Below are 27,209 nucleotides of genomic sequence, written 5' to 3'. Positions count from 1 at the left end.
TATTAATCATCTAGTATCACTAGATATATACAGATTAATTTTTAATTGCAAAATGATTGTCACTTGTTCACAAACACCATGTGTGAAAATTGAGGCAGACACCTGCAGGTTTACACATTACACAGGTCTGATGTCTGCTTAGCAGCTCCCACCCTTTTCTCCATCCCCATAACTGACATTCTGGTTTTGCTGCTGCCCACAGAACTGGCTGCACCCACAGCAAACACCACGAGGCATTGCTGCCGTGTCAGCCCAAAAAAATTTGGATTTCTGATGCCAGAGGAAGGGGATGACAGGTTCTGGGCTTTCATGGAGAGGGTCACAGCTCTGCTGCTCACATATTTGTGGGAGGCTGTGCTCCCTCACTACTGGCAACACAACCCCTTTCCCTTGCAGCTCACCACAATGTCTGGGCTAATGCTCCAGGACATGCACTCCCCAACACTGCTCAACTCTCTCCTTTCCTTCTACAATGGATGCTATTATTTTAATTTCTGGGTTTTTTTGGTCAAAGAAAAAAGGGCAAGTATCAAAGTAATACTGAAGATTAAATTACTAAAAATTACTAAAAAGGTCTAAAATTACGAAGGGGTGGTATGGGGTTTTTTTGTTTGGTTTGTTCTTGTTTGGTTTGAGTTATTTTACAGGTTTTTACACTTTGATTCCATCAGAGCGTTAAATTCATTAAGTTTGACGTTCTGGGATAGTAAAGGCTCCAAATTGAAACATTTGTCCATGACCATTAGCTTTTCTCACAGAACAACCCACCCCATCTACCTTGACATACTGGCTTTCAGGGAATATAAGTAAGCCAGCCTGCATGGAAAAGATGTAATTTTAGGTATTTAAACAAGTAATTAAAACAAATTAAAGTAATTTGATCTCGAAGAAACAGTTTTACGGTAATGCAAATCATCCTGATCATGTTGTTAACTCCCATCAGCCTTCTTTCTTCTAGCTGCATGTTCTACTGAAATCTGCTTTTCAGGATGGAAGGAGGATTTCTTCATTTGGTAAGCAGAGCATTTTAAAGAAAGGGTTTTTACTCCTCAAACATAGGCACAGGTTCATTCTAACTGATTCTTCTGCCTGGAAGCAATGCAGCATTTCTCTGGCTACAAACCATGGGGATTATCTGGTTTGATTTGTTACGCTCTCTACAAGGTAAGGCTTAGCACAAAGGTGCCTTTTGTTCAGATCAATGGAAAGGGCTGGTTGAATTGTGAACTTAGAACATCACATAAATTATCGAGAGACATTGTCTGTGATCAGCACTTTGCTGTTGGAGAAGAAATAGCATTTGAGTACATTTTTATGAACACATCACTGCATCCTCCAGATGATTTTTACAATCATTAGCATACAAAATACCTATAGCAATCACCAGGAGAAAAATAAAAGGTGCTAATTTATTTGATGTTAACTTTGTTCTTCCTATTTTGAAAACAAGTCCATAAATATTTATGGCTAAGTATAGTGTCAACCACAATAAAGTAAACCAAAGTTATAAAACCTGAGAACCTGTACAGCATGTAGGTTACATTTGCTACAAATGAATACTCTATTACTCCCTATTTGTGAAAAAATAGATTGAGGCTAAGACATGAGATCAAGATGTTCAGCATGAAGGAACTTTTAATTCCCTAGAATCAGTTTTAATAGACAAACTTGCAGGCTGATCTGTCTAAGCAGTAAAGCATGATCCATGCAACTAAAATATTTAGTACACTAGGGAGGTGGTAAGAACACATTACATAATTTTTTCTTGGGAGAGACAGAACAGACTTTTGAGGATTTATAGCTGGTGATTCTGCTTTTCTTAGAGGCACTAGTATCCTCTAAAAATGTACAGCTTTTGAACACCTAGATCAGAAGGAAGCACATCTCCCATACCTACTGCCCAGCAATTATTCCTTATTCTTCCCTATTTTTACTTTCGTCATAAGAAAAAACCACAAGACAGATACTTTAATGGAAAACTCATGCACCTGAAAGCAAAGATGACAACATTTACAATTTCTTATGCATTTCTAATGCTTTATATCCAACTACATTCTGCACATACTGCTTTTTGGCAGGCAGTATAGACTGGGAAACTATTAGCAAGGATGAGAAGTTAAGAGATACAGAAAAGGGGAAAGCATATAGAAAAAAATATCTCAGAAGGGAAAGGAGGCTTGATGTTAATAAATTCAGGTCTTTAAAAATCTGTCCCTCAGCTCCATCATCCAAAATTCCCACACTTTACTACTCAGAAGTCCAGGAAAATGAAGTATTTTTTTTGAATGAACTACAAAAATGCTTCAAGAGAATATCCTAAACCCTTCCATCTTGACTGACATATCTAAAACATATCTGCCTCTGAACCTCAAGCCTCTGGCTGCTGCATTCTTGCAAGTTTTTGCCAGATAACAGCTTTCACTTGTGATCAGCAGCTGCAGGCTCTAACCACTGATTACAGAACAGAAAAAGGCAATCCCTCTCACAAACCTTCCCTGAAACATTCAAATCTATCAATATTCTTGCTGAACACTGGGTTTCAATATAATTCAATATAATTACTGAGCATTAGAATTTTTTCAAATACTCTGAATTGTATTTCTCCATATAGATTTGACAATTGCTTCACTTTCTCCCTCACTTCCCATCTGAAGTGCCACAGCCTTATTTGATACTCCTACACTCCATTTGCCGAAGTTCAATTTCCTTCTGAAAAATTTTAATTATTATGCCACCTGTTAACTTTCACCATCACATTATTCAACCTTTCTCTATATAAGTCATCAATTCTATAGCTTTCAAAGTAAAAGCAGAGTTCTACTACCACAGGAAAACCTACAGATTCTTTCCTGTGGAGTTCTAGTTCTTCTCACACACAGATGACTTTAAATGCTTTAATGTTTTCTTGTGAGGTCCTTGCCTATTTTTCATGGCTTTTTTTTTTCCCCCCTCAGGAAGCTGAAAGAAAGGGTTGTGCTTGTGTAACATATACACAACATCATGAACATTTTTATTAGAAAATGGGATGAATAACCTATTTTAAATTCTGGTTCATGTGTAAAAGTTGTTGATTTTTTTCCATTAACAGTTCTCAGTATTCAGCAACCAGCTTTCCATTTTCCTTCCTGTCATTCTCATTAGTGTAGTAGAAGGCGGTGAGCTGAAGTGAGGGAAATCACAGAACAATAATATTATCTGAGGAAAGCAAAGAGCAGGGAGATACTCTAAGATGGCAGCTGTGACCAAGTATAACCATACAGGTGATTGACCACAGCTACACAGCTATGGGAAGAGTTCCCACTCCACCTTACTCGTGCTCAAAATACAAAAACCAGACTGCAGCAGAACAAAAGCTGCACTCAACTCAATGGCAAAACTGTCCTCCATTTCCACTGGACAACTTTAATCCATGAAGAGAATTACTAGAAATAAATTATGCTTCATACACTGGATTTTGAAATGAAGATGGATTTTGAAATGAAGATGTGTTAGTGTGACAGAGGATGCCAGAATGACTAAGTTCCCAGTAACTGTACACACGTGTACAAGCATGCCTGCCTGAACACAACTTCCCCTTTTATTCTCTACTTCACATGGTTTGCACTGTTTGAAAGTCAAACTCCAGCCATACAAACGCAGCAAAGGAAAGCAAGCTCGGGATATTGATCTGCAATAAGCCAGATATTGATTTGCAGTAAGAGCATTACTTACATTAACTCTGAAAGCTTGTACAGTGTTATCCAGGAGAAGAATGTTGCAGACCACCTCCGTATGCTGCCTGTCTCGTGCCAGCTCAGATGCTCGGACATTGTAGGTTCTGCCAGCAGGCAATCGGAAACGTGCGGTCATTACTGTCCACACAGGGTCTGCAGGCAAAACCAACAGAACATTTAAAAAGAGCCAAAAAATGCAAATGCAAGAATGTCTCACTTCAAAGAAAGGTGAAAAGACAGCAAGTCCATTATTTAAAAAGTCCATTACAGACAGAAGAAAAGTGAATACGAAATTCACAGTAGCCAATAAGAAAACAATGCCTTACATGTTACAACACAACCTTATACCAAAATACTCAGTCCTTTACTTTCTGCCCATTGTCCACACCCTCCCTATTTTAAGGTTGTTTTGTGGGTTTGCTGTTTTCTCGTTGGGTTTTTTGTTTGTTTTTAAAGATTCACAACAACATTTTCAATTCAAAAAGCATTGTAATTGCTAGGCATTATGGCTACTAGCTTCCTGATATTAGATGCAATTAAGTAACTAATTTCAGTGCAAAACAGCAAAAAATGCTTACATAAAAAGCTTTATGGAGAAAAAGAAAACAGCAAACAAACAAGACTTTGATGCATTATTCTGCAAGGCCTGTGCATTCACTATAAAATCACAAAACATGAGAATATACAGTGGTAACAAAACATTAGCATTGTTTCTTTCCCCCCCCCCCCCTTTTTTTTTAAATTACAACATGAATAGTTTAATGTTTGTCAAACTACTGAATCTTCTGTCTATGTCAACTTGATTGGATTTACACATTTAGTTTGGGAGCACAAACAATTCTCATCCTCTCAGCAAGCAACCATGACCATCACAAGTGTACGCCCTGTGCTGAGAGCTGATCAACAGAAAGCAAGAATTGACTTCCACTTTTCTAATCTAAGATTCTTGTGATTATCATCCAGCCCCAGCCCAGCAAAGTCCTTACGGGCCCACCTGAAGCTATCAGCTCTATCCAATGATAGCAGCTACTTTCTCAAGTACCTCACAGGATCAGGGCCTGTGATTCACTTAATTACACACTCAGCAAACTATTTCTACATCCTTTGACAAGGGTGTAAGCAAACAGAAAGTTTCATAACTTAAGCAGAGAATATATTGAGACATAAAATTAAAATACCCTGAGAGTAGCAAAAGAACACATGTACATTCAAAACCAAATATAAAGTGATTGATTTTCCTGATCTTGCATAACATTATGAAGCCTTCAAACACATCTATGTATTAACTTCACATTTGTGGAGGGGGACAGGAGCATATGATGACAAAAAAAAAAAAAAGGACAATTTAGCAGAGGACAGCAAATATTCCAGCAGTGATTAGAGAGCTTGCATGGATCATAAGAGGTATCTATGCTCCAATATACATAAATGAAGAGGGAGGGGTAAGAAATGAAAGATCGATCCCTCCTAAATAGTTGGTAACTCAGATACATAGGCTCTCATGGGAAAGTGGAATACCAAGAACCAAGCTGGGACTTCGCAGTTCAATCATCTTTCCACTGCCTGCAGACAACCTCCTGAGCAACTGCCCTAAAAATCCCAGAGGTATTTTGCTTTTCTAGATCACATCTTCAGCTCTTTAGTATGACCACACACCTGAGACATACAAAAATCTGCTTGATGATCATCCATCCTTGCAAAATGCTTCTTTTGACTTACTCAGCATTTTCAGATTAACTAGTACCTGCTTCCTCACCAGACAGCTTTTTTATTTTGGCTACTTGGTCACTGGCTTCAGAACTGAAATGCTGTATTCATGTAGAACTCCAGCAAGTTTATTTTTGTTTTGCTAAACCAACAAGACAAACTGAATGATACAGACACCAGATAAAGCCACCAGCTGCTAAATTTATGACTATGTCTTAATGACAAATTTATGAAAAATTGTGTCAAAACATTAAAACTCTCAAGTAAAACCTAAAAACAAAGCCCATCTGACAGCTCCTCATGTAGAGGCTGCTTCTGCTATACTTTCTACAGACCTCAATGATAAAAAGCAGGAGAAAACCTTTAAACACCAAAGAGCAAAGAGGAATTGAACCTCCATACCAGTGATCCAAGCCAACCATGTAACATTTCACAATGTACATTTCAGTAGTAAGGCTTGTAGCTAGTGTTTTGCCACACAATCTACAAGCCTTACTAGTCATAATGGCATAAAAGTTGGCATTATCAGTGCATCTACACAACTGATAACTACAGCCAAAATGTTAGGATGCTATTTGCTGCTGAGCTGAAACTAAGAAGGTTTCAGGAAAGCACACAATTTGATTAAAACCAATTTCTCCATACCACAGAAACAACCCCTTGGCAGGTGTAATATACAAGGATTTGAAAAAGTAACTAATAAACCAAGAAACAGTGAGTGTCATCTTCAGAGTGCTTTTCCACAAATACAAAGACTAGTGCACAAAGGAATGTTCAGCTTTCAAATTTAAGTACTGCAGTCCTCACAAATGCATTTAGTAGTGAGCTAGGAGAGTAACTCAACAAAGCATAGTTTTGCAGGAGAGGGGAAAAAAAGGCCTTATTAAAAACTAGAAAACAATCTTAAAACCATCATGTTTTAAGAGAAGAAAATGGTAAGTCTCACCTTTTCTCCTATTCTTTCCTCTATTTTTGTCATATTTGCTGATCAAGACAAGACCAGCAATACTTTTTCCTTCCTCATCACTGCCTTAAACTAGACAGAAAACTGGGTTTTAGACACAGCAACAAATCCGAAAGAGTGAGCAAAGAGAAAATCATCCCTTAGTGACCCTCAAAATCCTTTATCACCATGAAACCATTCACTCTGTCCCTTCAATAGACCCAACCTGCAGATCTATCAAGGTTCTTGCTGTAACACAGATCATCTTTGCTCCAGCCAAACAAAAAAATATTGCATAGTTACGCACAATGACTGCATTTTTCTCAATGTACATAAATGAAATTATCAAATTCAAGAAAGAGGCACTGTTTTACGAGTTTGTTATGGAAAGAGGAGCAGCTATATTGGGCCAGAAGAACAGTTTGTGTATCTTGAAGACTGGAGGGGCAATGCCTTCTCCACTCTCTCTAAGGAAGAAACAAACAAATAGGACACACACACCTCTCATGCTGTTCCAGTGGAGTTTAGCATCTTCCCGGTGGGAAGCTCATAGTCCCACCATGCTGGGCATCAGCAATTCATGAATGTTTTCTTCATAGACTTAAGAAACTATGTTTTATATTTTCAGATTATGCAATGAAACATTATATTCTATGTCCCATATAAAATACACTGTAGCTGGAACCACCATCTCATAGCAGACAAGTTTCTTGCATGAAACTAAGAGGTTTTTGCAACTACAGAACACAGTTTAACAAGTATAATGACTCAAATCCTGAAATGCACCTACAAAACAGAAATAAACAGCCATGAAACTAATAGAGAGAAAGGTGACAAGAGACTGACTGTCTTCTGTAGCCACATTCCAAGTTAATCTTTCCCTCTATGTGAGCAAAGAAACTATGGAAGAATGTAAGGAATATGTTAGAACACCTTCACCATCACATGCACTTTCAAAAATACTCCTCCTTCTAAGACCTGCCAGGGTTATTACCCAGAACTGCTCTGTGGCCAATCATGTGCACACAACCCATATTTAAACCTCTATCAGCACATGTACACTTAACAAAAAGGACGCGGTTGTTAAGCACAGATAGACCCTGCAATTACTGGTTTACTGACACACTTGTTTTACAACATAATTGGCCCCAAACTGTACCCATATCATCTTTGCAACTTCTTTCAACACATAAGCCAAGAACACAGATAGTATTATGTCTCCCAAACACATATTGTCATTCTTGCTATATATTTTGAAAACTTACTAATAGTGAGATGGCTAGCTCTTGCTTATAAGGTTACAAATTACAGCCGATTTCCTAACAAATAATGATATAGAAAATGAGAAAATCTTACAGAAATTCAGCTACACTCATTGCATACTTCTGCAATAAAAATATTATAGCTAATCTTAGTACAGAACAGAGGACTGCTTTAGGCTCCAAAGTAAAATCTGCATCCCCAAAAGAAATAGGAGTAAAAACATAAGCTGAGACTTAACCAAAAAACCAGTTTGAGAACATCTGGCTTAAACAGCAGGCTAACTTAAGCAAGGTACTACTGTGTGTGCATATCCATGTTGTGGGCAGTGCCACGGCCACTCAATGCTAAAATATTTTTATACATGCAAGTGGATTATTTAAACCGGACTTAATCTTCGCATATGGTGAAGGTTTTCTGCTTATAATTTTTCAGCATCTTCTGGTAAGCATGTAATATTTATGTGAATGAACAATCTAAAGAACATGCTGTACAGCAACTGGAGAAGGACAGAACTCGTGCAAAGTAACTCCACTTACCTCTCAGGTCTGTGGAGGGAGTAAGTTGTACATTTCCTGCCTGAGCTCAGATTTCAAGTGGTGAAGCAATTCCAGGGAGTGTTCCCTATCAAAGGGCAGAACATTCCTGCAATACTGGCTTGGTTAGGGCACTAAAGAGCACACAGAAGCTTCACAAGTGAATTTTCGGCATCCTTTATTCTTTTATGTAAATGTATACAGTATAACGACAATTTGCTTGGGCATACAATAAACTAACTGATTTTAAGCAGCTTAATAAATAAGCAGTTGGTTAAGCAGGTAATTAACTGAAATTTAATTTATCCAAGAGTGCAGCCAATTTGCTGACTTGATGCGAACTTTCTTTAAAAGAACTCTTGATGTAATGCACAGAAAAACAACCACCTTAACACATTACTGTATGCACATGTGCATGCAAGGACATGAGAAATTTCATTTTTCATGGCTCATCTAAAGCAGCTAAAGAAGCTCACGCATTGTCAGATTTCCATTTGTTTGGGAACTTGTATTTTAGCAACCCAGAAGGCACAGATTTGCACTGTAGCCCACCTGCTCATTTGGGTCCAACACAGTACATGAATTTCCTACTAGAAGTAGGAAAGTAGGTCAGACTCATAGAAGACCCATGTCCTTATAACATGATGCAGCTTGAATATGTAAAATGCAGACCCCATTGTTACTAAAATTATCCAGACAACTTAATTATATATATATATATAAAACAAAAAACCCACCCTTTTAAATGTACAAAGACAATTATGAAGGTTTAAACAGAATAATACAACATACTGCAATTCAGACAAACAGTGAGATACACCTAGAGCCCATCTTCATAGAGGTTTATTGAAAACACATTAGTGACACTACATTAAATGTTTCAATCCAGACTAGTTTGAAAATGCTAAACATTAGCTGGTCATGCATTTTCTGAGGGAATTCCACATTAAGTTCAAAGAAAATGTTCTTATCTTGTTTTTTGTCTTTAAAAAATTTGTTTTGAAAGCTTTCAGCAATTCTGATGCAGTATACAGCTTCAGGACATTGCTTATAAATGAAAGCAGAGCAGAAATGCATTTTCATTTAAGTGAATCGACCCATGCACTACAATCCTGAAACTGTTCTAATGAGAGTTGGACTTGATGATCCTTGTGGGTCCTTCCCAACTCAGGATAGTCTAAGATTCTGTGATTCCTTCCTGCTTTATGCTGACCAAATAATGGAAAGTATCATTAAAGTTCATATGTAAACACTGACTTATTTCACTTTGCAGTCACAGGTGCAAGGATTCCAGCAAGACTTCTAGCCAGGCAACAGCATCATTAATGATTCCAGGCTCTATCAGACCCTTTTGTTTTATTTCTAAGTTTATTTAATATCAGTTACATATAAATCAACCACATTCATTCTACATAAGGAAGATAATATACTTCTGAAAAGTTATCATACGGCCACTTATTAAACTTTTCCTAAAACTTTACTGAAAAAAGGGATATCCCATCTTTACTGTTGACCATCAGAACACTGTTGGCCCAACTCAATTGTTGGGACAATTATTCTGACCATACAAAGTAACTACAGCCACTGGTTCTTCAGTGCTACTATGTTCCTACACAGTTGTGGGAAGAGCACTGGATACAAGGAGATCCGCCTTTGGAAGCTAGGAAGCTCAAACTCCCAAAACCTCCACTACTTCTCTCCCCTGGTGGGTAACTGTGCTCTTTAGCCTGGTACCTGCATGGGGTGGCAGCTCCCAGACTCCAAACTCTCCTGCTCCTGGGTCAGGCATTCCTGCATCCTCCCTTACAGCCTGGCACTGAGCAGTCTCCACGCTTCCTGTGCAAAAACAGCACACAAGTTGAGCTGATCTGCAGCTGCTTCTACACATTCCTCCAAGATCTCTACTATCTGCAGACACTGAGCTGCTTGAGCAAATCCCTCATGGATGCCAGAAATATAGAACAGTTAAAGGAAAATCCTACTTCACTTCTCAAAGTCACCAAGAGAAACATACTCATGTTCTCCTCAGAACATCCATTATCTCACCTGCATTTCCATGCATAAGCTACTCTTACATCCTCCTTTTCCACATCCTCAATCATAAGAAGAGCCAAATCTAACAAAAAAAGCATTATTTCTTATGTATATAGGACAGTTCCTGAAAATATTGGGCCAAAAGTTCAACAACTGACAGAAAAGAAGTTGAATTTAGACCCTCTCCTCCACCATCAGCTTCTCCTATACATGAACCAATAGCAAAGAACTAATTTAATATTCTAGCCACTGACTCAGATAAATGAACACAAGGGTTTCATAGGGTTGGCTGTGGATTTCAGTGCAGTCTTGATGCCTAAATTAATAAGCATTCTCAGTTAAAAAATTACTCAAGGATTTTACTTAAACTAAGACCTCCTTGAATAATGCTTTTTATCTACTTCTCTGAAATGGAATTTCTAATTTGAACAACTGCTGTGTGATATCAGCAAGATGCTCACTGTTATAATCACATAATTACTGATAGAGACAAAGGTTAAAGATGAAACACCTTGCTCTGTCACGCCCAGATTTTCATACTTTCTAACATAAAAATAATAATTAATGAGTGTTCAATCACTCTACATAGGATCTGTTAGAGACAGCTGGAGGCTGTACATTAGAACACAGCAAATTAGTGAGACAGTACTGTAGCACGCTACTGTTTTCTCTGAAAAATAAACTATTTGGACAATTTGACAACTCCCTCCATTGCTCCTCCCTGCCCCCAAGAAGGGCACAGCTAACAGAGAAGCCTATTATAAATGACACTTCTATCTAATTAAATGTCAATACTCATTATGCTTGAACTGCATGCACCACACTCACAAAAAAGCCTTTCAAATTCAGCTGATCCCTTTCTCTGTTTTGAGTCAGAAGCAGGACAGTACAGGAAGACTGGTATCTGCTTTGCTCCTGTGTGCAACATTTCAGGAAACACATAACAGCAAGGTAAAATTCATTAGTTAGAGATTACAACACCTACTGGCAGTTTAGGAGCAATATTAATAAATAAAAGAGTTCTTAGAAACCACGCCATCAACACTGATCGTTATTTTGAACCTAAGCCCTTTATGTCCTCCCTTTCTGTGCTCAGTCATGTTTCACATGCAGACAATAACCTTTCCATCTTCACTATCCAGGACTCTAGATGAGATAACAGCCTGAGAAGATATTAAAATTTCCTTGGCAAGCAAAAAAGAAGTGGAAAAAAAAAAAGGCTAATAAACTTATAAATTCCAAACAGCTCAATATGGTTCAAACCCATTTTTAAGCTTCAGATTTAGTCTTAGTGAACACCTGTCCAAACACATTACAGCTTTGGATTGTCAGAGTGGCTGAAGAAACTCAACCAATAGACTAAAAGTCTGCAACCAAGAAAGAGCTAGAATTAAAACAGACCTTTCCCCCCCACCCCACCCTACTTCATCAGGGCCCCCATCTCCTTTTTCACTGCATCAGTTTTACAGGTCAGAGCGTGAACAAATGTAAAGACAACAGAAAACCTCCTTCCAGCTATTCCTGCCAGCTCATGGCTCAGTACTCACTGCCCTGATGATAACAATACTGCAGAAGAGACAAGACCTTTCACACAATACAAGAAAAATGCCTGGAGTGCACATGCCTTTAGGCAAAGCTTCACAGGGAGCACCTGTGGTTATTCACAATCAACACAAACCCATCTGTCCTGCAGGTGACACACTGAAGCCACAGAGTGGAAACATCACATGAATTTGTGCAGCTCTGTTTCTGACCTGGACACTTTTCATTTCTAGGTGCTATTCAGGAGCTAGGGAGGTTTTACAGAACAAGTCACACATACATGTGAACAAGATGTGTGAAGAACCTCACATGAGGTTTCAGAGATGACTTTGAGCAAAACCACAGAAAATTTCCCTGTAATATGCAATACACCCCTACACACCTTAAGGATCAGAAAAAAGAGCACATCTATCCCCCTGTTAAGCAATGGACTTTAGCTGATCTTCAGGAATCACCTGATCACAGTGTGACTGCTTTACAGAATGGGTTAGGGAGCCATACCTTGGTGTGAAGAAACAGAGAGAAGGCAGCTGAGGCTAGAAATGTCTTTATGTAACAATACTGGTATCATGTAAGGTCTGTTACATGAGAACACAAGTTGATGGCAAGCACCAGCTCGAGCAGTGCCAGCTTGTCAGGCAGTAAGGCCACAGAGGGGGAAGAGGCCCCAGGGGCACAGCTGTGGCCACTTCAGGCGGGCAGGCAGCAAACACGCACAGGCACCGTGGCAGCAGCAACCCACACTCCTGCAACGAGCCACTGAGGATGGAAACAGCAAAGCTAGCAGGGAAAAAGATTACATCTAACTTTATTTTTTAAAAAGCCAACCAATCCCTGTGGAAGGGCAGATAGCTGAAGCAGTCAGTAAAGGATTTGTCTGCCAGGAAAAACAAGAATAGGAAGAGGAGCAGTGTTTAAATATCACTAAATGATGATTTCAACTATCCTCCTATATTTAAAAATATTCTAAATTAAACAAATATGCAAATGCATTTATAAGACATAAAACCTCCTTGTTTGCCAGTATGCAGCTCTCAGTTCATGATATTTGGAAGTGTTTATCAGGTTAAAGATTACTAGGAATAAATAGAGAAGTTTTCCAAGTGAGTTCTACCTCCACTATTTTAAACTTGATTCTATCCATAACCTGCCCTTGTTTGAAAGTAGCATTAAAAATGGTAATCCATGACCTTCACACAGATGATTACTACATGTATCTCTTCCCATTCCTGGAGCTGGATCTCTTATTCTTGCTTTTATGACTCAAACCTATAATAAGATGTAGTAAATGAAGACTATAACGAAACGTTACTAAAATATCTTGATAGAGACTTCTCAAAATAAATCCCCAGTACTTTTTAAAATGTGTTCTTAAACTAGGTTAAATAGATTTAAATAGATCTTTCATTAAAGAGAAATCTGGCTCTGATACAACTCTAAGATCAGGAAGCCTAAATATTACCTATCAAAAGAAAAAAGGGCTGAAATCAGAGTAAGTTCAGAAGCACCAGGTGATAACAACTTAGTATTTAATGTCTTGCTTAAGGGGAGGGAGAATATACACCCCCACCTCAAAACCCCCCAAATCCAAATTTCTTCCTACAGTTTTCCTCAAAGGTTTCAAAGCATAATTAAATTTGATTCCCCTTTGCAATATGACTTTAAAAAGAATTCTCCACCTATTAAAGAAAAGACTTTACAGTTCTCCACAGACCTAGTAGAAAACTAAAGCTCCTCAATATATAAAAGGAGTCTTTTAAATTTTTGAGTTTTTAATGACAATGCACAACTGCCTGTATCTAAAATAACCAAGTACAGTCCTTTCATGAAACTAATTATTAACAGCTCTAAATTTGAGCAACAACCCAACTACACACTCTGAATCGAGGAAATATAGCAAGTGAAAATTAGGTTTTGATTTCAGCTTTTCCATCAACAAATAAGAGGGGTATTTTAACACAGTTTAAGAAATCAAAAAGAGAAAAGTTACATGCAAATAGCAACTGATGGTCCTCAACAGTTGTACACAATTAAGCAGACGGGTAAAACACCAAATGATGCAAAATTACACATTCTAATTTGGTGCGACTGTAAATGAACACGAGTCCCACTGTGTCCTGTATGTTGCACAAGCCCCAACCACAATTATCTGAAAACAACACTGACAGAAAACATCCCATGGAGAAAATCTGTGGGCTTGCCATTAGCCACTTGAGCACCCACGGATCAATACTGCTGCACGCTGAAGGACCCACAAGTCCAGAGCAGCCAGTGGAACCGGCAGCTGTAGGTCCAGCTGTAGCACCTGTGCTGTGAAGCCTTTGAAGTTAAAGGCAGTCTGAACTGAAAACAAACTGGCAAAACTCAGAAAAAGCTTGTATTCTACTCATAGCCAACTTCAAGTTGAATTTTGGCTGGCACTAAAACTGAGGTATTAGACAGGGGGAGGAAAAGTTGTCTGTGTATATTTTGTTCAGAGTTTCTAAACCTAAGCCAAATTATCTTCAATAGATTTAAACACAGCAGATGCTAATTCTATGGCTCAGTGTAACCAATTGGACACTTTCCATCAAAATTAGTTTTTAATCAGAAACACCATTTCCATAAAATAGAAATTTTCACGTGGAAATTTTCAGTTTTGCCAAAACCCACCGATTTTCTGCAGGAAACACTGAAATAATGCCTATCTGGCTACCTGCCTGGAAAACGCTTGTCAACTCCGCTTCTTCCTTCAGCAGAAAACAAGCCAAGGGATGGCTTCTGGCAGTGCTGCCCAGAAAAGTGACCTCAGTCCATCCGTGGCCCTGGCTTTCAGCCACCCTGCCCTGCACTCCGGGCACTCGGCCTCTCCACAGCGCTGGGGCTGTCAAAGGCAGCAGGGCACCTTTTGGTTGGCTGTGGGATGAGCACTCCAGGGACCCCAAAGCAAACCAGGCAACTGGAACAAGGAGCTCCCCACATGAGGCAAGATCAGTCTAGCTGGTGTACCTGTCCAGTTGCAAAAGAACCATCCTATTTTGCATCATCCCAAATTTTAAGGCTTCGTTTCATTTATTTATTTATTTACTACATTTCACAACTTCACCTCAGTTTAAGTTTTCTTCTGACTTCTGCCTCTTCTCAAAGACTTTCTTAATAGGAAATAATTTCCATTTTCAAGCCAGATCAAGATTAGAAATTCAAAATTACCTGAATGAATCTGACAATGAAAATATCATGCATATGATGTTCAAGCAATCAAATCATATAATCATTCACACGCAATGGAATTTTAAACAGGAAATATAAAATCACATTTTTGTGTGTTTAGTTTCTTTAGCAAAGTATCTTAAAGATGTCTATACTCCACAGATTTGTAAATTGTACAAATCCACTTTGTAACAATTGTATCTGTACTTGTAACAAAGTGAAACTCTGAGCCAAACCAAAAGTTTCCCAAAATTGTGGCATACTGACCTCAACAGGCACACCCTTGTCAGGGGTTATGACATGCTTACACATTAAGGGCAGACTGCAGGCCCCCTGCACTCATATTCATGCATTCAGAGGTTTGAAAATTGTTCAATTACACTCAAGTTTGGACATAAGTAAGAAGATAAATGATCTTCGTGCATATTTCTAAGAGTACCTAAAAATACTTTTCATTTTGGGATTTATTTCCTTCTCTTGAAAATAAATTGACAAATTTGCAGAAACATCTGTAAAAAAAAGGGGAATAATGCAAGAGGAAAGACAAGATCCAAAATTACATAAAAGTTTGTAATTCTTACCAGGGTTCATCAAACCAAACTTCAAAAACCCCCTTAAAGTTTACTTTTTGTTTCTGAATATGACTGTTTTCTTCCTTTTAGCTTTTGTTCTTTATAGAATTACACAGTAATACTTGACAGTTTTCACAAAATTAAGTTAACAAAAATAGCAGACACTATTAATGGTGTGAAAAGCAACATAACACTGCAATGGCTAACTATGAATATACTGTGGGGGGAGGGAGGAGCAGAAATCCCTACATTCCTAAATCCGAAAAGTAAAGGCACAAAGTTGAAGGTATACAATTGGAAAAGGAGGAAGGGCTAAAACCACAAAGTTTATAATGCACTCTAGCTCCAGACTGAAGACACCATGATACCCCAGTGAAACTAAAATTCACTGACAAACTGCATATATACATATTTCTGCATTATACCTCTCATCTATTCAACCTCAAACCTTTTATTAGAAGTTAGATTTCTTTTACTAGCATATTAGCAAATTACTTTCCAGGTATAAAGTATACATGTACTATAAAGAAAAAACCATCTAGTGTATTTGAATTTAATAAAATACCAACTGAGAAAAATTACCTGACCATTTTGCTTGGAGCTGGAAACTTCTATAATCAGCTGCCATTCAGAACCAGCAAGAAACTTTCAATTTGGTTGGTCTGAGATTAATTGAAGTGAATTATTCTATTAACTACTGAGTTTATTTTTAGAAGGAAAATAACTTCTACCATCTCCTCTAATGCATTCATGTTCAGGAAGACACAGAGGCTTTAATGCTTGTTTATCATATTGACTCAGTTCAGTATCAAGTTTCACATCCGCTGAGAAAACAGGCGCATAACCATGGTACAAACCAGTTATTCAACTAAAAACAAAGCAATAAAAGAAACACCACAACTCCAGTGGAATAAAACATTACCAGTAAGGGCAATGGAACCCCCACATGCAGAGTTTGTGTGCACTGAAGTTAAAGAGCAAAAGGCTATTAAAAGGAGAAAGTACTACAAAATTATAAAAGGCTATTTATAGGCTTCATGTCATGCTACTATTTAATCACACTGCTATTTATGCTTTCTCTCATGCATTTACCAACTCTAAGCAAGAACAAAACCTTGAATGCAGTTTATTCACCTGCATGTCACAGGGCCTTCAATTGCATTTACTTCTCTGCTGCTCCCAAGAACTTCCTTTCATCTGGCCAAACTGCTAGGACACAAGCACACACCTCCTGCCACAAACCAATGTGGGGAGAGCTCACTGGCACTGATGATTTTGTGGCAGTAATCAGATTACCTCTTATTCTTCCTTGTAAGACAACCAGAGGTCTGGAAGGACCCTGTAAAAACATGTATTCTGTCACTAAAACTGCAGTATGGTTCAAATCCTCACCTCGAGCCTTTTCACCGTGCTGCAGCTGAGAGCACACAGTTAGGTCTCTGCCAAGAGGCTGGGGGCAAGTTTGGGTTTTGATTTTTTCTCCTAATACAACCCTAAATGCCAGCTTGATTGTAACCACAGCCCAATACAGATGTCCACGTCACCACTTCAAATTTTCTCCAACTTGTGGTATGAAAGACCTGACCAATTTTATTTATTTCTTCTTTTCAATAAAGCCTAATCCTAAGAAAACCATGCTGTCAGGGAAGATTACATATCTAGTCACTAAACTCTGAGTAAGTGTAACACAAATTAACTTTTATACTATAGTGCCTATAACTGATATCTATTTCTTCATAATAAAGTAATCCAAGCACAATAGTTGCTCTCAGAAGAAGTCTTAATCCAGTGATTAATTTAGCTTTCTATGCCAGAGAATCATAGTACTTGCACAGAAAGTTACTGTCAAAAATGAACTTTACTGTTCAGCTGTATACAGGAGAGATTGCCATGTTATAGTCTTCAACAATCTTTTCCCACTATAATAAAACTAAGGATATAGCACTCTTTTTTAAATCAAAGGACTAAAGCTGTAAACTTGATTTAGACGCCTTGTATGCAAGCTAATTCACCTTTCAGCATACAGCAGCTTTACAAAATGCTTAGCAAAAAATCCATTTGGACAGTTTCTTCAACTATATTGCAGGCTAAGAGAGATTGTAAGACAACAGAAGCAGTTCTAGTCCCCAGGCTGTCAGAAACCAGAACTTTGCAGGGCTGTCCCATTTTCCCTGCGGTGAGTTCTCTGCTGCCCCAGGCAAGTGCTCAACTCCCAGCCCCGCCCCTGCTGAGCCAGGGGCTACGCAAGGCAGCAGGTCTGAATGACAGAACTGAACCGATTCCCTCAGTGCTCTCAGTTCTCCTTTCATTCTACTGAAAAAGTACGTAAGAACGTTGCATGTCTCTCTGTTTCAAATTCGTAACAACGACTGGAAGCATGTGGCTGCCTACAAAAACCTGACAGCAGAGACCCAAAGCAAGGCTTAGTGAGCCTGTCTGCAGCGAAGTGGGCACACTATAAATACCAGAAAGGAATTTCATAGTCCAAGTAAAAAGGCAATGTAAATCTGCAAGGAAAAACAAACATCCCACAATTTCCAAAAACATGCAAGGAACACACACTTCAAGCAGCCGATCTACTGTTGGCAATGACAGCATAAGAAACTGTCACAGTGTAAAACTCACCCTGGTATCATATTTGTTATTTTTATACACGGGGCAACATCCTGACTCTAAAGCTACTTGAGAAGCATCTCAGTTACACAAGTCAATGTACTTTTATGATAGTAGACCTTCAACATTTGGTAATTCATACGAGCTTTACGTAGACATGCTGATGTTAAATCACTATGAAAGATGGCAATAACTCCTTGGTCAGAACTAAGCACAGAAACTGGGCTGCAGTCCTTAAATCTAGGACATAACTACATCCTCAGGTGTACTTATGGTAAAGCCAAACACAGCAATGGACTTACATCAGTAGACAAGTTTCTGCCCAGCATTACAGTTCTCAAGGATCTCTATGACCCATACTTGCAGTGTGAACTGCTTTGTGAAGATGCAAATCTCTGACAAATGAACTCTGAAATTCCTCCAAGCCTGTAGAGCCAAAAAACCTCAAAACTCTTTACAGAAATTATAAACCTAAGTGTCCTTACAGAGAAAAAGATTTGCAGAATGCACCCAAGTTTCCCAGCTTCTTATCCTTTTGGTAAAGGTGAGAATAAAGATTTTTAGCTGTTGTCTATAAAAGCAGTGGAAGGGAAGCTGCCAGCAAGTACAATCACCACTTCCTTAAATACCTTTCCTTTAAATCCACCATTAAACACTTTTTTTTTCTGCTTAACTGCCAAGCAGTCAACATTCTGGGACAGGTTCATTTCTCTTTTCTAAAAGGGAACAGAAGCTACTGTGGGAGAAAAAGGAAAAAAAAGCCTCCACTTCTCAAAGTACAGAGCACAAATGACTATCTGTCCAGTGCAGCCCTCTGAATAACACAAGTGCAGAGGTTGTTGATGGTCAAAGGAAGGAACATCTTCAATTCAACCCGGGGTCAGCCTGGGCCAGCCCCAAATTACCAGCAGTCCTTAGAAGAAATGTCACCACTCGATCAGGTGTGATTATTCACCGCTAGTGCTACCTTGAAAAAATGAGAAATCTTACCTGCAAGAACAATTCAATAAGCAAACATCAAAAATAATGAATGGAGCAAGTTCTGACAATATTCTGGCTTAGTTTTCCAAAAGCCCTAAAAGAGCTTTCTCAAGACATTTTTGTTTTATATAAAGGACAGTGCAGTTCTAATATTTCCCACTACAATTCTTGCTTACATCCAGAGTTTGTTAAGTCACAATAAAAAGCTCAAAAGTATCAACACAAACTTGCACAGAAATGAAAACAAGTTACAAAAATGAATATTTCAGTTATTTTTATGAATACCATCATGGTCAAAAACCAGCCTACTATGGTGATAATATAAAAAAATACAATTTTTTCCAAAATACTTTCTTGTTTCATAATGACACATGGTGTCCCTTGGGAGAATCATTCTTCTATAAATATTTGACATGAAAAGCAAGATTTTTTGTCTTAGCAAGTATGCTGTGATTCCTGACAGAAATAACAGATAACAATGGACAGTGGAGATAGCACACTGTTAAGCTGAACATAAAACAAACTGTTTAGATTTTTGGACATTTCAATGGGGTCCTTTAAAAGTCATTAGGCATTATTAAGCAATTTAAACAATATATTAACTAATCTTAAAATAGCCTGGCTCTTGCCCCTGTTGTTTTCCCTGGATAGGCAAGTACAAACATGGGTCAGATTCATAGGTTGATGAGGTAGCTATGCTGAAACTACAGAGGTAATAAATTCATCACTTAAACCATCAGTTTCCTACCATTCACTTCCTGCAAATACTCCAGATCTCTTCCATGTATGTTCTTTCCTTCTTAAGGCTCTAACAGTCCCCTTTCTAACTGTTCAGGTTCCTTCACCACTCAAATCCTTTCCTACATTTTGTCCATTTCTCTAATCACATTTCAACTTTCCTCTGGCTTACTCGATGCCCTCCTCCTTTGGGGTGGGTACAGAAGATGGAACAGCAACAGAAATCACAAGAATGTCCCCAAAACGCACAGAAAATCAAACAGGTTCTGCCCGAAGGCAATAAGAGAAACTGTAGCCAAGAGACAAGAGCCATGCCCAAGTCCACTCCCAAGGTTAATACAGACCTGCCAGGTACATCCACAGTCACAGTAACAGCACAGATGTCTGATGCATTCTCCTGAGATGCTTTCCATGTGGTTATGAATGGAAGGGATAAATGGCAACCTAATCATCTACACAGCATTACCAAAAATCACTAAAAGGCTGTTAAATTTCACATATTTTAACATGCAGTACAGAAAGATTTCCAAACCATTACAAAAATCCATTAAGAACATGCAGTCAAGTTATTTCACCCTAGCAGTCTCCAACATACATACATTTTTACTTAAATCTGTTTTAATTTTATATCATTTTCACCAACAAAATTAAGTCAAGCTTGTAATGCTTAGGGACAACCTCCTTCAAAAAAAAAAAGACTTGCAAAACAGAAGACCCAAAAGGAAAACTGATTAAGTACACATTTATTCTCAACATGCACAAACACATTGACAGTGACATGAGTAAGTTGCTAAGTTTTCTGATACCTAAAAAGAAAGCTTTTTATCTATCAAGCTGGACTTAGCTATCTAACTGTTGGACTTGATGATCTTTAGTGATCTTTCCAACCTAAACAATTCCAAGACTGTAAGTGTGAAGAGACAGATGATAAAAAAATAACACTCACCTTTCTTTACAGTGAAAATATTGTACCAAGTGCACTGAGAAGGAACAGTCTACCAACATACAAATGAAGATGGCATTAAAAGGCAACAAGTTGAGTCAGCACATCTGCACTGCTCCTCTTGGGCACTGTGTTTAAGAACTCTGTTCATTCATGTGCCCCTGCAGTCAGGCCAAAATGGCTTTCTCACACCTGCTTCTTTAGGCACTCTTTTGTAATTAAACTCAGCTTCCCCAAACTCGTTACATCTATAGCATCCCAGAATTAAAAGGCTACAGAAGAGTGACATATGGCAGGATACGGAACGTGCACATTAACAAAGAAAACCAAGCAACTGGTTTCTGCTATTTTCCAAGTCTATTCACATGCCCTTTTCCCTGCTGGCAGCTCTGCAGCACAGGCCAGGTCCCCTAGAAACAGCTGCAGGAGCCACAGGTGGAGGCAGCAGGAATGCTGGCCTGCAGTGAAGGTCTCTCTGAACAGTGGTACTATGGACACAAAGTTCTTCCCCATGCTCCCAGAAATGCTCAGCAAGACAGACTCATCAGAGTATCAGAGATCAGACTCAGTTATTCTGGGAACTCAGATCTTTCACTGCAAAAAGTACCTTAAATCGGGACCTTAGGAAATTCAGTACTTTCAAAACTGCATTGGTAAACTCAATTAGCAACAAGCTTCCTCTTAACAAAGATGTACAGGACAGCCCAGAATAGCAAGGCTCACCAAGTGCAGAGCACCAAACCAAAACCACTGGCTTCTTAGTTCAGTTTTTCCAGTTATGTCTTCTCTGAAACAATCCGTGGATCAGTGACAGAGATGAACAAGCTTGCTGTATTATGAGAAGGCAAAAAACTTCAACCCACAAAAAGGAAAGCATTCTTTTTCCCATTACAGGTTAAACCTGGGAACAGACATAGAAACTACATTTTTTAACAGAATAAAAAATAAGATCTGAAGCCACCACATTTGCATTATGATTATGCAGAGCACTCTGTCTGACAAAGTCCAGATTGAATTGATCCTTCTGAACTCCAGCTACCACACCAGCAGCATTAGCAATATTGACTACAGAACAAGTACACACTTAAGCAAGTGTCTGTTGCCATGGATAAATACATATGGAGTAGTCACCTAGGTACAACCATGCAGTTGTTGAAATGGGATGACAGGAGAATTCAAGAGTCTCAGAACTGTCAGCACACTAGCACCAATGATAACATACCATGAAATTGTTAATACCTTCTGTGGAAAGACGTGACACGACACAATTTGTTGCCTAGATCACAGGAAGCAGATCCTGGTGACCCATGACTGGAAATGTTTTGGTAGCTGCTGGAAGTTGCAAAGAGAGTAAAAACAAACAGATGAATGAGCCCCTTTACTGTCCAGTAAAGGTTTGCCAAGGTTTAGCTCTGTCCACTGCTGTAACAGGTCCTCTCCTCAGAAGTCAGCCTTAGTGTGTCCAAAGCTGGAGTCTGTGAAACCAAGGAAGAAGTGATGCAGCTCCAGATGGATCACACAATTACTGAACTGAGGCTGCCAGGAATATGCACTGCCCATGGAACAGTGGGTGGTCAGTGTCATGCACCATGACTCCTTCAGCATTACTCGATGGCTGGGTGTCTCAAGCTGAAGAGTATCTGAAGGGTTCTTTAGTTCTGACTGTTCAGAGGGGAGAAATGTATCAAGGCTTGTCCTTTCCAGATGCAGAAACTGGTGTCAGGGTGCTCTGGCAACTTCTTAAGAATGATGAGCATGATGTTATGTACATCATGGAGAGAGGCAATGGTAAAGAGCTTAATATCACCACCACATTATCCTTATGAAAAGTAGCTCTCACCCTCCAAGAACCAGCACAGCATGCCTATTTACCAGGTCACCCAAAAATATCTGAGGGAGCTTCTCAGCAGCTAAGAGTATGAACAATCTACAATGCCCATCTGAGAATTTTCTGTTCTCAAATTCTGAACCGAGAGCCCAGAGAGCAGAAATCCCTGTTATTTAACACAAAATCGGCAAAAAGCTTCTGTCTGCTACTGACAGGCAGGCAGACTGCTACAAGCTATTCTGATTCCTCATGAAGGATGTAACATAAGCATTATTAAATAACAGACGTGTCCATCTGTCCTCTGGAAGTATATAAAGAGAAACACAAATTAGAATTTCTTCACAGTCTTAGATCATCCGCCTTTCTGTAAGAAAATCTGCTGAAAAAAACAGAGAGAAATGAAAAGGTGCCAACTAGACTGAACAAGTGCTGACAGAGCTCATGAAAGTGCAGAAAAATCTCATCTAGCTCTCAAGAAATCCAAAATAAGTAACTCAAGAACACATACACCAAAACCTACAGCTTATGCATACCTCGTGGTAGGCTTTGTTTTTTAACAGATATAGAGGCTACACTACCTGGACATCTCTGTCACATGGTGGTCACTACAGCAAAATAACTTCAAAAATCTATGACCAGCCACTAATATTTTTGTCACTATATATTCTATTAAGCCACTCTGTAAGATGACTGTAATAGTCCTCTGAAAAATGATATGGGAAGATGCTGGTAGCTGGAGTAGGAGCAGCCATGCCACCATTACATAGCAAGTTTTAATACCACTACAAATCTGGTTCTTACATCTCATCTTGCAGTTCCATGGACTGATGAATTTTTAGTCTCAACCACAAGGGATGAGAAAAGTGTTAAAATTGTAGGTGTTTGAACATTTATGTAAAATTCACTGTTGTAGTTAGCTTGTTTTCCTGTTTTGTTGGCTTCACTAAGAAGTTTCTTTCCATTTTCTATTGAATATGGTTGAGAGTTTAAGCGAATAAAAAATTGCTTTCCAGAGTAACTATATCAGAGTTAGAGATGATCAGAGAGCTATTACTTAAATGCTGTTTTCAGAACATTTACAGATAAAAACACAACATCTATGGAAACTATATGAAATCTAGGCAAGGCAACAGGAGACAAAGCTGAAAATTTGTCAGCAACATTAAGGTAAAGAGAACACAACCATTGTCTCCAGTGGCAGCAGATCCAGGAAAGTATTACCTGAGAAATCTGAGAGCAACTCCTGAATGAAGATCATGCCTTCCTTTCAGCTGGGAAAAAAGAACAGGGTTCAAGGGCTTATGGAAAAGAGCAGGCAGTAGGATCTATGTTATCAGCAGGCACGAGCAATACAGAACTGATACAAGCTAAAAAGACATTACACAACTACTGAGAACAGGAGGGAGGTGATGGAAAGAGCTCCCAGAGGAGTGCTGCCAGCCTGATGATCTGAGCATCAGATCCCCAAGTGTGCACATAACAAGGCCATAGGATATTTTGGGAGAAGATCTAGAAAGGAACCCACAAAACGTCATATTTATTTACACCTTATGTGCCACAGACAGTTTGCTTTCTCTTTCCAATTTGGGATTATACTTCAAGACACTGGAATTTGGTGGTTCACTTTCATCAGGGCAGTGCATCCATTCCTGGTATTAAACTCTGGAAAATGACCTATTTACTAAAAAAACCCAATACTGAATGATCATGTGTAGCCTGAGTGAGCTCATGTCTGTTTTGGTGCATTAAGCTCACGTTCTTGTTTTACTTCTTAGCTCAATCTTTGAAAGAACCAAACATTGACTCGTTTGTATAGAAACAAATGGAAATTTACAAAGTCAATAATTGGGATTATGATAGCCAGAAAGAAGGCATGGACAAGACAATGAACTATAGCTCATATGACTGACCAGAGGTTAACTAATATCACTCCTTTCTGAAAGGTTGTACATCACACTGTTAAACAATGCCATTTTTCTGTTATTTTTTTCTAAATAAGTACAGGAATAGAGGGAACATAATATACATGAATTTTTAAGAACAACTATGGAATATTAATCCCAATATTACCGGGTGGGACGTGCCTGGGCCCGTCTGACCCTTGCTGCTGGGCCAAAGGCGGCAGCTGTGGTGTTTCACCTCAGAGATACCCTTGGCCGGCTGGGTGCTGCAGCTGGGCACTCACAACAAATCCAGGCATAGTAGGAACTCAGTTCACCTCTGGTGGAAAAGGTTCAGGTGACGGTGAAGAGAAAAAGGAGAGGATTCTGCCATAGAGTTTTAATCCAGAGTTTTATTCCAGGATGACAGACCTCTGAATCTTGTAACAGCTCCCAACAGAATGCAGATCGCATGGTCCCGTCTCCTTTTAAGCCCGGGGACAGGGGGAGGGGAAAGGAGAGGTTGGCACACCTGGGGGGTTGGGATAGGTGAAACAGGAAATGGCATCACACTGCAACGTACAACAAAAAGTTACTCTGCTCTTACATTAGCTGAGACGTTTTGAGACTTCAACACTTGTAGCCACACCATTACTCACAGGCTTGGAACAAGTCTATTTACATGGGAGAATGCAGAATTGCATTTAGAGGGGAATTCATATTTTTGGTGCACTTTAACCTACGTTCAGGAAAATGATCATATTTGCAGGTAACTTAAATTCAGATGTACATTTTACCATTTCAGTATCAGTTTAATATCTGTAGAGTAAAACTAACATCCCCCAACAAACACAGAAAGAAGAAAAAAACACCAAACACTTTCATGCTGCTTGTTAATAACTTGACTGTAAAGTAATGAAGTGCATCTCTGCAGACTTAGGAAATGGAAGGGATTATTTAGTGCATTGGTTTGCCAAGCGCATCTTGTGGTTAATTTCAGGGACATGAAATATTTTGTTATCAAGATATCCAGTCACTGTTGGAAAGACACTATGAAAGCAGGTTAGGTTTGCAACCTTACATTTTTTTATTACCAATGATTCTACCACAATGGCTAAAGTTTTTCAAATTTCACAATAAGCAGGTACCATACCGTACTGATTTGGACAACTACTGATTTAAATATTTTTTTTTTTAACTTATACATATCTAAATCAAACAGCTTATGAGTCTAAACCTCACTGTAATTATTTTATGGGTATGTACAAATGACAGTACAGGTTTAACTCACAATGTCCACACAAGTTATTCAAACAGGTTTTCAACCTAACCTGAGAGCAACAGGCTCCACCTCCTGAGCACACTGAGAAATGGAGGCTTTCTATTGATGTTGTTATTGATCACTTATTCTAAGAAAGATATAAACAAGGAGCTTTGTAAAATATGTCAAACAGTAAGGGGGAGAGGTAGAGAGGTTAAGGAAAAAAGCAGCAGAGATCATGATTTCTAGAAGTAGGATGTGACAGTATCACAGACAACTAGACTTTACTCTGACAAACTCTTTTTATTTTGACATAACCTGGCAGTGTTAGCTAACACAGCATCCCTGACCCACTCCTGAGTCTGGCCTCTTGCTTCCAGCCTTGCATCATCCTCTCCCTACTGCTGACATAGCCATTTGTACAGCCATATGGTAAACCAGAGTGGGGAAATAAGAAGCAACACAATTCTGGCAAAATTATTCTTCAGTCAGACCAATTCCCCAATATGACTCACTGTGCAGCGGCAAAAGCACTACAGCAGCACAAGGAGGGCAGCAGGTGGCCATGAAGAGAGGAAGGCTTCCTTCATGGTCAAAACAAGGAAAAGAGTAGTGGTATGAGCATCCAGCCAAATTTATATAAATTCACTCGTCCATTTTGTTAAATGCCTTTTCAAGAAAAGAACAAAAGGGTGGAAAATGTTGAAAAGGTGAGGAAAATGTGAAGATAAATTCAAAACCGAAGCTTTCAACTCTGCATTTCCTGAATCTGGGGCAGAACACAACCAGATAAAATGGGGTGATAACTAGAATAATCTACAGGATTTTTTTTAAAATTATGAAGCTAAAGCAAGCATTTAATGTGATCAAAAACATCTAAGAAAGTGAGCAAATTAAAAAGGAATTGAGAATGATGACAAACAGAATGGAAGGAGATGAAGGTGCAAAAACAGCACTGGAGACCAGAAATTTCATGTATTTCCCACTTGTTCCATAGGTACCTATAGACTATCACAATAAAAGTACAACTTTATTAAAAAAACAAAGCACACATCAAACCTGTTGATTTCCATATGCCAGTGCTGAAATAATGCCTTTTTTTGTTTATCCAAATCATCTTTTATATATATATACACCTGAAACTGTTGCATCATTTTCCTACTTATCTGCTACAGACCTCCCTTAAAATTTCCTGCCTTATTTAGGCCCTTTCACCACAGAACACACAAGGGCTTGCATACAATACAGCAAACAATGACAATGAAGAATCATTGGGAAGAAACAAGTGGCATGTGATTTGTTTTGTGGTGTCTGAATCACTAATTTGTATTTTGTTTCAGGAGGTGCCAGGGGAAAGATTAAGACTATAGTGTTAATACAGACAATTCTGAAAAGGTCAAGTTCCCCAAAACATTATGAAAATTCAGTGATGAAATGCAGCCAAAGACATAACATGACAGAGGTGATGG

General features: G+C 38.8%; 1 protein-coding gene across 2 annotated transcripts in view; it reads right to left on the bottom strand.

Moving 5' to 3' along the window:
* PTPN4 (protein tyrosine phosphatase non-receptor type 4) overlaps positions 1–27,209 on the bottom strand; it is a 110,368-nt gene that overhangs the window by 67,034 nt on the left and 16,125 nt on the right. For both annotated transcript variants that reach the window (XR_013183090.1, XM_054636739.2), the window contains exon 2: positions 3,712–3,866. Coding sequence is in view for 1 of the 2 variants with exons in the window: in XM_054636739.2 (XP_054492714.1) it covers positions 3,712–3,866 (155 nt within the window). In the remaining variant the exon portion in view is untranslated. The remainder of the gene's footprint in view (positions 1–3,711; positions 3,867–27,209) is intronic.

This window comes from Agelaius phoeniceus, chromosome 7 (assembly GCF_051311805.1).
Source record: "Agelaius phoeniceus isolate bAgePho1 chromosome 7, bAgePho1.hap1, whole genome shotgun sequence".
NCBI classification, from domain to species: Eukaryota; Metazoa; Chordata; class Aves; order Passeriformes; family Icteridae; genus Agelaius; species Agelaius phoeniceus.
Note: the sequence above shows the minus strand (reverse complement) of the source record. Positions and strands in the feature narration are given on the sequence as shown.